The sequence below is a fragment of the Cetorhinus maximus genome, chromosome 8, assembly GCF_964194155.1.
Source record: "Cetorhinus maximus chromosome 8, sCetMax3.hap1.1, whole genome shotgun sequence".
NCBI classification, from domain to species: Eukaryota; Metazoa; Chordata; class Chondrichthyes; order Lamniformes; family Cetorhinidae; genus Cetorhinus; species Cetorhinus maximus.
In genome coordinates this window covers 69,368,105-69,381,109 of record NC_135886.1, presented here as the reverse complement: position 1 = coordinate 69,381,109, position 13,005 = coordinate 69,368,105, and the positions used below count along the sequence as shown (strand labels likewise).

The following is a 13,005-nucleotide window of genomic DNA, read 5'->3' as shown; positions in this document are numbered from 1 at the left end:
TGGAGAAAGTTGATCTATTCCAGGGATCTCTTTGTCAACTTTTGTTCTCTGTTTGGTTGAAACTAGAGAGCACAATCTTGGAATCAGACAGAAAAGTAAATAGTTTGGCAAATACCAAGAGGGCTGTGCAAAACTTCAGGGAAACAGAAGTGTGTAGAATAGATAGATAGATAGGCTTGCATGTAAGCCTATATGGGTCATTTTAAGTTAACTTTTGCAAAGAAACAAGGAATGGGATTACACTCCATAGAAAGATAAAGGGTGTGGGCAAGCAAGGAGACAGTTGAAAGACACACTTTCCTGAAAGTGTGAATACAATAATGAAAAAGTCAATACCGTTTTGAGTTTCATAAATAGAGGCATTGCCATTGAGTAAAGAAGAAACAACTTTTAGTGACTTTAATGTAATGAAACGTCACATGATATTATAAGAAAATATTAGCTCAAAACCTCCAAGCAGAGTTGTAACCCCTGTATCTGATGCTGGTCAGACAGACAACTACCCACTGACCTGCATACATTGAAAAAACTTCAACTTTCGATCCACAGTGAAGAAAAACTTCCCCAATGCGGTAATCCTCAGGTGAAGAGAATTACCGTAGAAGCCAGGCCCCCACTTTACAGCACCAGTGTTAGTAAATGAATGAGTGGATGGGTAGGATGGGTGAGGTAAGTGGATAGGGTGGCAGGGGACTTGTTGGGTGGTGGGGGCTAGTTGGGTCAGGGGCTTGGGGGGTTAGTTGAGTGGTGGGGACTGGTCATCGAGTTGGGTGGGGGACTGGTCAGGAAGGGTCAGTTGGGGGGGAGGGGTGGTTAGTTGTATAGTTACCCAGGAGTTAGACTAGGATTTTTCTGTCTAACATTTCCTGGGTAACTATCTAGTATGTAAATCAGAACCATCCAAAGTCTCCAATCCTGAGTTAGAGTTGGAGACTTCAGAGGGTCTTGGGGGAGCAGGAGGAGTTGCCCATCGAAAGTTCAAGCTTCCCGGGTAATTCCCATGCAGTCGGTGTGCCGGGGCTTCCGCAGGACCCTGATGCGTGTCTTGGATTGTATGTCTGTTCTCTGACAATCCGGAGACCAGAAGATCTGGGCCATTGGTTCAGATTACCAAATGCTTGGTCAAAAAGGTGAGTTTTAAGAGGCATCTTAAAGGAGGAAAGCGAGGTAGAGGGTTGTAGGCAGGGTATTCCAGAGTTTGGAGATAGACAATTGAAGATACAGCCACCAATGGTGCAGCAATTAAAATTAAAAATGCACAAGAGGTCAGAATTAGAGCAGCACAGATATATCTCAGGGTGTGGGATGGATATTACGGAGAAAGGAAAGGGTGAGGCCATGGAGGGTTTTGAAAAGAAGGATGAGAATTTTAAAGATGTTGCTTGACAGGGGTCCAATATAAGTTGGTGAGCACAGCAGCGATAGGAGAAACAGACTTGCTGCGAGGTAGGCATAGTCAGCAAAGTTTTAAATGGGTTTATGGAGAATATGGGAGCCAGGAGTGCCCTGGAATAGTCACGTCGGGAGATAATGAAGTCATGATTGAGGATTTCAGTAGGAGATGCGCTAAGTAGGGCAATGTTATGGAGGTGGAAATAGGCAGTCAATGATCAATTTGTACAAAATGCTTCTTGAATCACAGTTGGAGCACTGTGAACTGTTTTGCCTAACTCATTATTGAAAGGATTTTAACGCCAAAGCAACCATGTAATGTAGATTTACCGGCATGCTGCCAGGTATGGGCAACTATAGTTATGAACAGATGCTTGTGGCACTGAAAGTATTTCCGCTGGAACACCACGGGTTAAGATGAGATTCAGCACAGATTGCTTACTGTGGAGATGGTTATGCTGATTGATGGTCAAATATTCATAATTCTTAAGGGAAAAGTTTAATTAGACCAGAGTAATTTCAGAATGCAGCAAATGCTAGAACCAGGGGACACGGGCTTAAGCTTTAAAGACTGCATGGACAGTTCAGATTTAAGTACTTTATGCAGTGTGTGGAACATAAGTGTGGGGGAAAAAAACTTGACAGAATCGGATAGATATTTGAGGGGAGAATATGGTTGAGAGGCTTTTTTTTTTGTGTGGCTAGATGAACTGCATATAGTGTTTTTTTTCACCCTGGCCTGTACTTATGTTGCCATAATAGTCCACATTGAGACAGATTGCTCAGGTTTTTAAAATCAGTTTCCAGCACAGGTTATTGTTTCTTTGGGCTGTGTGCTGAGGTTTATGTATGTCTTGAAGTTTATATATGTCTGCTGCAGCTTCAATAAGGATTTTTGCACAATGCTAGAATGCAGATAACATTGTTAAAAATTGACAGGGGTTAATGTTGGATTTAGTTTTGTATGTTAACATGGACATAATCTCTTTCTCCATCAGTTCTGACGCAAGTAAAGACACTGCATACGCAATCACAAAAGTTAAGTGCTTGGAGGGAAAATGATGACAGGTGAGTGAGTGTGGCTGAATGTTTTGTTAAAAATGGGAGTTCCACATCAACTTAATTGTTGTAGAAAATGAAGTTCTGACACCACAGTCAGAAGGTTTTAATTCATAGAAGATAAATTTCTGTCAGCTCAGTATTGCACTCTTCATGCCTCTCTACTTCAGCATAAGTAGAAAAGAAGCAATTTGATCCAGGCTTGGTTATCTATTTTGGTCGTAAGAATAAGAAGGCGACTAATTATTTAAATGGAGAGAAGCTTCAGTGCAGAGGGATCTGGGTGTCATCATGCATGAATCGCTGAAAGCTAGTATGCAGGTACAGCAGGTAATAAGGAAGCAAATGGAATTTTGGCATTTATTGCTGAAGGAATAGAGTATAAAAAAGTGAAGTATTGTTGCAACTGTACAAGGCATTGGTGAGACCACACCTGGAGCACTGTGCACACTTTTGTCCCCTTACTTGAGGAAGGATGTGGTTGCATTGGAGGCGGTTCAGAGGAGGTTCACTAGGTTGATTCCAGAGATGCGGGGCTTGTCTTATGAGGAGAGATTGAGCAGTTCTGGCCTATACTCGCTAGAGTTTAGAAGGATGAGATGAGATCTAATTGAGGTATATAAGATGCTAAAGGGGATAGACAAAGTAGACATCGAGCGGATGTTTCGCCTTATGGGGCATTCTGGAACGAGAGGCCATAGTTTTAGGCTAAGGGGTGGTAGATTTAAATCGGATGAGGAGGAATTACTTTTCTCAAAGGGTCGTGAATCTGTGGAATTCACTACCTCAGCATGCAGTGGATGCCGGGATGCTGAATAAATTTGAGGAGATAGACAGATTTTTAATTAGTAATGGGTTGAAAGGTTATGGGGAGAGGGTGAGAAATTGGATTTGAGGCCAAGATGAGATTAGCCTTGGTCGTATTGAAAGGCGGGGCAGGCTCAAGGGGCTCAATTGCCTACTCCTGCTCCTAGTTCTTATGCTCTTATGATCTGGCCCCAACCGATTTCAATGGTTTTTAGAGCTTTGTGGATGATGTAGATACTGTCCACATTTTATTTGCTCTTGCTTGTTGAATATGACAGTTATAGTCTCACTAATTCCTAATTAATTCAAACCAATTTCATAGAAATCTTTTCAGTGGATCAGATCACTAGATCTGGATTTTTAGATGCGACAGTGAGCACTAAATTCATTCGGAATCAGTGGTTATATGAGTAGAAATTAAATTCTTGTAATCAAAAATCAGAAAATGCTAGAAATACTCAGCAGTTCAGGCAGCATCTGTGAAGAGAGAAACGATTAATATTTCAGGTCGATGATCTTTCATCAGAACTGCCCCTTTTGTCCCTTCTAATCTTATTCACTGTCCTTGGCATGTTTTGCCATGTGCCTGATGCGTCTGCTTAAAGTCTCCTACAAGCAGTCCTGATAAATGGCCATCGACTGAAAACATTAACTCTGCTTCTCTTGCCACAGTTGCTGCCAGACTTGGTCTGCTGTTCAGCATTCTCTGCTTTGATTTTAGATTTCCAGCACCTGCGGCCTGTTGTTTAAATCATGATGATGTTTTTGGTGTATTTCCAAACCATTGCTATTTTAATCATTATGCGGTTGTCTCAACTTGCATTTCTGATTGAAACTGACAATAATGGTATAGTGGCTAAGAAATAGCTATTTTAAAGTAGGGAGGGTCTTGAAGTTGCACTGACCAGTTTGAAAGGGGATCATTGGACAGAGCAAAAGGGTCATTCAGCCCATCAAATATCATTCCATTAGCAGCTGAATGTCCAAAATATTTTAATATTTACTATCCAGCTCAGGAAATTATTTTGAATACTTCCTCCACGGTTGGTGGCTGTGTCTTCAGCTGCCTGAGGTCCTAAGCTCTGGATTTTCTTTACTAAACATTTATCTTGCTTTTCTCCTTGAAATCAAGCTTTTGGCCATTTGCCCATATATTTCCTTATGTAGCTCAGTGTCACATGTTGTTTTATAAACCTCCTGTGAAGTGCCTTATTATGTTTTTTACATTAAAGGTGCTATATAAATACAATTTGTTGCTGTCATCCCACTGCTGCTTTAACCTGTGCAGCTTGAGCTTCTTTAATCTTTTTACGTAGTTACTTATTTTGACAATACTACTGATACTGTGGCATTTTCAAGTTCGCAGGCTATGACTAGTGCCACAAGGATCACTACTGGAGCCTCAGTTATTTACATTCTATGCTAATGACTTAGATGAAGAGACCAAGAGTGATATATCTAAGTTTACTGATGATACACAGCTAGGCCGGAATGCAAACTGTGAGGAAGACAAAAAGAGACTGCAAAGAAATATAGACAGTAAAACTGAGTGACCAACAAGGTGGCAGATGGACTATAATGTGGGGAAGCGTGAGGATATTTACTTTGGTAGTTAGAATAGAAAAGCAGGATATTTTTTTAAAAGGTGTGCAACTTGTCCCTCTGAACATCAACATTTACTTGGGTATTCTCACTCAAAGAACACATTTAGCATGCAGAAACAGCAAGCAATTAGGAAGGCAAATGATGTGCTGGTGTTCATTTCAAGAGGATTGGAGTACAAGAATAAAGAAGTCTTGCTACAATTGCATATTGAGCTATGGTGCGACGACACCTGGAATACAGTGTGTAGTTTTGTTTTTCCATATTTAAGGAAGGGTATACTTGCATTGGAGGCAGAGGATGTTCATTTGATTGGTACCTGGGATGAGAGGGTTGTCCTGGATGAGTGGCTAAGTAAATTGGGCCTATATTCTCTGGAGTTTATAAGAATGAGAGGTGATCTCATTGAAACATACAAGATTCTGAAGAGGATGGGTAGGGTAGATACTTAAGAGGTTGTTTCCCCTGGCTGGGAAATCTAGAACACAGGCACAGACTCAGGATAAGGGGCCGATCATTTAGGACTCGGATGAAGAGAAATGTTGCTCAAAGGGTTGTGAATCTTTGAAATTCTCTATCCCAGAGGGTTGTGAATGCTCCATCATTGATTATGTTTAAGGTTGGGATAGACAGAATTGAGGGATATGGGAACAGGTGGGAAAATGGAGTTAAAGCCCAAGATCAGCCATGATTATACTGAATGGTGGAGCAGGCCCAATGGGCCATATGATCCACTTATTTTTTATGTTCTTTCAAATTTATAAAAAGTGAAGGATAATCTGCATTTTAAATTCTGGCTTGTTGTTTGAGAATGTTTTAATGTGATTGGTTGCTTATGCTGACATTACTATTGCTGGATATCTGGCAATTCCCTAGACTTGTGGCCGATTCAAATAACCAGAAGGAAAGGTGAAACCCTCCCCACGTTGCCAGATCTTTGTGGCGAGCTTTCTTTAAAAGTGGCAGCTTTGCTGCTGACCACAAAATCCAAGCCAACAAGTTGTTCCAAATCTATTTGCAAAAATAATAAAATTCCCTAGATATGACCGATAACTCTTAAGGGGAGAAAAGTAGGACTGAATTTCTTGTTTCAAGAATGACCAGCCCTCTAACCATACTTAACATGAAGACTACACTTTATCTTGAATCTCTATGTGCCCATTCTAAAGATGTACTCCAGCTTTCTATTAGCTGTTAAATTGTTTTACAGCATTGTGCAGAGTCTTTCTCACTCTTTTCAAATTCCATTCCATTAATTGACCCTTAATAAATGAGGGGCAATATGTACTTGCTGTCAAAGTTGTTTGTTAATATTATAGTGAGTAATCTGTCGCTTGTCTCTGTTTAAAATGTTATCTTCAACTAGGGTTACTACTGTGTTGTGACAAATCTTAATTGCAAAGTTGAGCTGATTGGTCAAAGTTCATGTTTATAATATGGAGGGTAGAAAATTATAAATACGTAAGTAGGTGGAAGCCAAAATGAAGTGGATGCCTGCTTTTCTAGTGCAGTCTCTTCAGTGCCTAATGAATGTCCCATTAGTGGTTGTTGGCAGGAGTCACTAATGCATTGTGGCATCAGGGCACATGATTGTATATTTAGTAATTTCATTTTATGCTCCTTGATTTCCATATAGTAATGAGATTTTCTGTACAGTCTTAAAGATTTTATAGTGAGTGATCACTCGTCTCTCGATGAATTGGATATAAATGGGACTGTGGAGACAGAGTACAGTGCTGATGTTGGTAAGTAAACTGCGAAATGAAGATTAAAATAGATACCATCTGTTTGCTACAGCAATTTCTAATATTTAAAGGATCACTTTTCCCATTAGAAACATTTTCTTTACTTCCCAGTGCACACCATTCAGTAGAGGCTAGCAAGATACCACAAATAAAATTGTTTTTCTCTTATTTTTGAAATATTTAACATTTTTTTGACATTTATTCCATTTTCCTTTGTCCCTGTGACCGAACTGTTGCATCTGCCCCCTGTGGCTAGATGCCTGGAGATTTCCCAGGATACTCTTCATTAAATTCCCTCTCTTAACTTGCAGCCTTCAATTGATTGCAGTTCAGCTTAGGATCTGGATATGCCTCTATTTTGTGTACTGGAGGCTAGTTAATACTCACTCTGCTGCTTCTCGTGTTATTGTGAGCATGCAGCTAATATGATTTTGAGCTAAGAAGCCAACCATTGTGAATTCTGATAAAAATTCACCCAGGAGTCCAGAGAAAACAATATTGACAGGGAAGATGGGAGAGAGAAAACTTATTTCCATTATTTTTCTGTCTTAATAAATCTTCCAGGGATTGTTGAGTTTCTGGGTCAATGTGAAGACAGTCTCAGTAATATTCTGTGGAAGATGGCAATAAAGTTTAATGAACAGCTTGAGATTATTTTACATTTGGTTTACTGCATAGAAATGGTTTACTGCATAGAAATGGTATTTTGAGTTTGTGAGGAGACCTAATCTGGTGCTGTAAACTTGTTAACATTATGTCCTCGTATCTTCTGTCTCAGAACAACATGAACCCATCTGGACAAGTCATGAGCCAGCAAATAAATGTTCTGTGGAAGCAATCCATAGTATACGTTCTACCTCAAGATCAATGGTGCCAGTGTTGAATAATAGTGAAGACTATTTTGCTATCAAAAATGTGCAGAGAGATCAGCTGTTGGACAAACGGAAAAAAAAGAAATCTAAGCAGCATGGTTCTTGCACTTTGGGAATGCTGGATTCAGTTTTATCCACAGGGCTTATTGGTTCAGAAGGTGATAATAGCTCAAATCATCCCATGTACTCCAAGCAATTGAATGAAATGTCACATCCTTCAGACACATCAAGTGATGAGTTTGAGTCACTTTTACATAGGATTAAAAACAAAACTAGAACTCCAGTTCTAACTTCCAGCAATTTGAATGGAAAACGAATGGCTGTTACTGGTAAGTTTTTGATTAGCTCCATTCACTGCCCCTCAGCCATATCAATGTACTGATTAGATGTAAACATGTATGTGAATGTGTACAGGTTGACTGTTTTGAGCATGCACACCCCATGTACCGTACATGATCTCAATCCTTTCATGGCCTTGCTTCACTTAATCTCAGTGATCACCAGCTAGATGTTGTAGCAAGCGCCTTCATCTCCTCAGACTATTGTTTCATACTAGTTTAATGGTTAGCGACCATTAGGGAAGATAGCACAGTGGTAATAGTGGTAATATTACTGGGCTAATGCTCTAGAAGCTGGGAGAAATTAAATTCAATTAATTAAATAAATCTGGAGTTGAAGAGCTAGTCTCAGTAACTGTGACCACGAAATAGCCAGATTCTCATAAAAACCCATATGGTTCACTAATAACCTTCAGGGAAGGCAATTTTGCTATCCCTGCTTGGGTCTGGCCTACATGTGACTCCAGACCCACAGCAATGTGGTTTACTCTTAACTGTTCTCTGAAATGGTCTAGCCAGTTGTATCAATTAAGAAAAAAAGCAGTACAGACAACCCTGCATTGAGCTAGGCATTGGCTGCTTTAAATGCACATCTAATGCAGTCTACTCTGCAAAGTTCTCCTCACTAACATCTGGGGCTTTGCCAAAATTGAGAGCTGTTTCATAGACCAGTCAAGCAATAGGCTGATGTAGCCATGCTCACCAAATCATACCTTACAGTCAATGTCCTAGACTTTTCTGTTACCATCTCTAGGAAGACTGATTGACAGGAGGTAGTGGCATAGGAGTATACAGTCCAAAGGGAGTGACCCTGGGAGTCCTCAACATTGACTCTGGAACCTGTGAAGCCTCATGGCATCAGGCCAAACATGGGCAAGGAAACCATCTGCTGATTACCATATAGCACTCTCCATCAACTGATGAATCATAATCCTCAACATTGAATACCACTGAAGATAGCAAGGGCACAGCTTGCACTCTGGCTGAGGGACCCAGTCATCTACAGCACAGAAGTGGATCAATCAGTCTATTGAGCCTATGCAACCATTCTGTAGATCAATCCAGTCAGTCCCTGTTTCCCCCACTTTATCTTTAGCCAAGTTTATTTCTTCAAGTGCCCAGCCAATTTTCTTTTGAAATCATTGATAGTCTCTACTTCTACAGCCAATGTAGGCAGCAAGTTCCAGGTTATCACCACTTGCTGCTTTAAAAAAAAAGTTCTTCCTCACATTCCCTCTCATCTCTTGCCCAAAATCTTAAATTTGTGTCCCTTAGTTCTTCTACTCATCAGCTAATGGGAACAACTTTTCTTTATCTACCTTATCTAAACTTGTCATAATCTTGCACACCTGTATTAAATCTCTCTTCAATCTCCTTTACCCCAAAGAACAACCCCAGCTTCTCCAAAATAACTTTATAGCTAAAATCCCTCATACCTGGAACTATTCTGGGAAATCTCCTCTGTACCCCCTCAAGGACCCTCGCATCCATCCTAAAGTGTGGTGGCCAGAACTGGATGGAACACTCTAACTAGAGTTTTATATAGGTTCAGCATGTACTCCATACCTCTCCATGAAGTCCAAGATTGCACATGCTTTACTAACTACTCTTGCAATATGTCCTGCTGCCTTCAAAGATTTATGCACATGAGTCCCCAGGTTCCTCTGCCCTGTACACTCTCTTTAGAACTGTCATTTAGTCTATTGCATTTTTCACCTCGCATTTCTCTATCAAATTTGATCTGCCACTTTTCTGCCCATTCTGCCAGCCTATCTATGTTCTGTTGCAGTTGACTGGTATCATCTTCACTGTTTGCCATACCTCCAAGTTTGATATTGTTTGGAACACCATTCTTCTTCCAGACTGGAGTATGGTATACAACCATTTATAATGACTTGAAAACAAAAAATGCTGGAAAAACTCAACAGGTCTGACAGCATCTGTGGAGAGAGAGACAGAGATAACGTTTTGAGTCCGTATGACTCCTCTTCAGATCTAAAGGGATATGAAGAAGAGTCATACGGACTCAAAACATTATCTGTGTCTCTCTCTCCACAGATGCTGTCAGACCTGCTGAGTTTTTCCAGCATTTTTTATTTTTATTTCAGATTTCCAGAATCTGCAGTATTTTGCCTTTATTTATAATGACTTGCTGTTCTATGTCTTTATTAATACAAGCTGATGCTGACCTTCCTATTCCATGAGCCTCAACTTTGATAACCAGCCTTTTATGTGGTACTTTGTCAAATGCTTTCTTAAAATCCATATATAATATATACAACATGCATTGCAATCCCTTCATCAACCTTCTTGATTAATCAGTACTCCTGAGCTGATGAATCAGTACTCCTCCAAGTTGAACACCACTTGGAGAAAGCACTGAGGTTGGCAAGAGCGCAGAATGTACTCCGCATGTGGGACTACAACGTCCATCACCAAGAGTTGCTTGGTAGCACCACCCACAAACTGAGCTGGCTGAATCCTAAAGGACACAGCTGCTAGACTGGGCCTGCAGAAGGTGATGAGGGAAAAACACACTTGACCTCATCCTCGCCAACCTGCCTGCCACTGATGCATCTGTCCGTGATAGTATCATTAGAACTGACCACCGCACATACTTGTGCAGGCGAAGTCCTGTCTTCACATTCAGGATACCCTCAATCGGTGTTGTGTGGCACTACCACCACGCTAAATGGGACAGATTTTGAACAGATCTAGCAACTCGAGACTGGGCATCCGTGAGGCGCTGTGGGCCATCAGCAGAAGCAGAATTGTACTCTATCAGAATCTGTATCCTCATGGCCTGGCATACCCCCAACTCTACCATCACCACCAACCCAGGGGATCAACCCTCGTTCAACGAAGAGTACAGGAGGGCTTGTCAGGAGCAGAACCAAGCCTGCCTAAGAATAAGATGTCCACCTGGTGAAGCTACAATACGACTACTTGTGTGCCAAATAGCATAAGCAGCAAGTGATAGAGCCAAATGATTTCCACAACCAAGAATCAGATCTAAGCTCTGCAGTCATAGCGTCATAGAGTTTAATAGCACAGAAACAGGCCTTTCGGCTCATCATGCCCACACCGGTCACCAAGCACCTATCTACTCTAATCCCATTTTTCAGCACTTGGCGTATGCAATGGCTTTTCAAGTGTTCATCTAAACACTTCTTAAATGTTGTGAGGGTTCCCGCTTCTACCACCATGTTCAGATGGAGAGTTCCAGATAGCCCCCCACCTTCTGGGTGAAAAAATATTTCCTCTAATCCCCTCTAAACCTCTGCCCCTTGTCTTAAATCTATGCCCCCTGGTTATTGACCTCTCCAGTCCTGCCACATCCAGTCGTGAATGGTGGTGGGCGATTAAACAGCTCACTGAAGGAGAAGTCTCCACAAATATCCCCATTCTCAATGATGGTGGAGCCCAGCACATCAGTGCAAAAGATAAGGCTGAAGCATGCTCAACAATCTTCTTCTGCCAGAAGTGGCAGGTGGATGATCCATCTCTGCCTCCTCTGGACGTCCCCAGCATCACAGATGCCAGTCTTCAGCCAATTCGATTCACTCCACATGATATCAAGAACCGGCTGAACGTACTGGATACTGCAAAGGCTATGGGACCTGATAATATTCCAGTAATAATACTGAAGACTGCTGCTCCAGAACTTGCTGCCACCCCAGCCAAGCTGTTCCAGTACAGCTACAACACTGGCATCTACCCGGCAATGTGGAAAATTGTACACCAAAAGCAGGACAAACCCAACTTGGCCAATTACTGAGATAAAAGCAAAATACTGCGGATGCTGGAAATCTGAAACAAAAATAAAAATAGCTGGAAAAACTCAGCAGGTCTGACAATTCTGATGAAGAGTCATATGGACTTGAAACGTTAACTGTATTCCTCTCTGCAGATGCTGTCGCACCTGAGTTTTTCCAGCTATTTTTATTTTTGTTTGGCCAATTACTGTCCCATCAGCCTACTCTCTATCATCAGTGAAGTGATGGAAGGGGTCATCAACAGTGCTATCAAGCGGCATTTGTTTAGCAATAACCTTCTCACTGACAATCAGTTTGGATTCCACCAGGGTCACTCAGTTTCTGACCTCATTACAGCCTTGGCTCAAACATGGACAAAAGAGCTGAACTCCAGAGGTGAGGTGAGAGTGACTGCCCTTGACATCAAGGCAGCATTTGACCGAGTGTGGAATTGAGGAGCCTTAGCAAAACGAGTCGATGAAAATCGGGGGAGGGAACACTCTGCTGGCTGGAATCACACCTAGCACAAAAGGAAGATGGTTGTGGTTGTTGGAGGTCAGTCCTGTTTGTTCCAGGATATCATTGCAGAAGTTCCTCTGGGTAGTGTCCTAGGCACAACCACCTTCAGCCGCTTCACCAATGGCCTTCCTTCCATCATGAGGTCATAAATGGGGATGTTCGTTGACGATTGCACAATGTTAGCACCATTTGCGGTGACTCAGATACTGAAGCAGTCCATGTCCAAATGCAGCAAGACCTGGACAATATCCAGACTTGGGCTGACAAGTGGCAGGTAACATTCATGCCACACAAATGCCAGGCAATGACAATCTACAACAATAGAGAATCTAATCATCACCCTATGACATTCAATGATATTACCATCGCTGAATCCCCCCACCATCAACATCCTGGGGGGTTATCATTGACCAGAAACTGAACTGGACTAACCATATAAATACTGTGGCTACAAGAACAGGTCAGAGGCTAGGAGAGTCACTCACCTCCTGACTCCCCAAAGCCTGTCCACCGTCTACAAGGCACAAGTCTGGAGTGTGATGGAATACTCTCCACCTACCTGGATGAATGGAGCTCCAACAACACTCAGGAAACTTGACACCAAATAATTCCATTTTGATTCGCACCCCATCCACAAACATTTAGTCCCTCCACCACTGACGCAAAGTGGCAGCAATGTGTACCATGTACAAGATGCACTGCAGGCTCCTTGGGTAGCACCTTCCAAACCCATGACCACTACCATCCAGAAGAATGGGATCAGCAGATACATGGGAACACCACCACCTGGAAGTTCCCCTCCAAGCCACTCACCATCCTGACTTGGAAATATATAACCGTTCCTTCACTGTCACTGGGTCAAAATGGAGCTCCCTCTCTAATAGCACTGTGGGTGTACCTACACCACAAGGACTGC

At 41.8% G+C, this 13,005-nt stretch overlaps 1 protein-coding gene across 1 annotated transcript in view; it reads left to right on the top strand.

Annotated features, from left to right (window-relative positions):
* Positions 1 to 13,005, top strand: part of gcna (germ cell nuclear acidic peptidase) — a 46,018-nt gene that overhangs the window by 15,031 nt on the left and 17,982 nt on the right. The window contains exons 6-8 of the mRNA XM_078546977.1: positions 2,391 to 2,460; positions 6,517 to 6,605; positions 7,384 to 7,806. Coding sequence (XP_078403103.1) covers positions 2,391 to 2,460; positions 6,517 to 6,605; positions 7,384 to 7,806 — 582 coding nt within the window. The remainder of the gene's footprint in view (positions 1 to 2,390; positions 2,461 to 6,516; positions 6,606 to 7,383; positions 7,807 to 13,005) is intronic.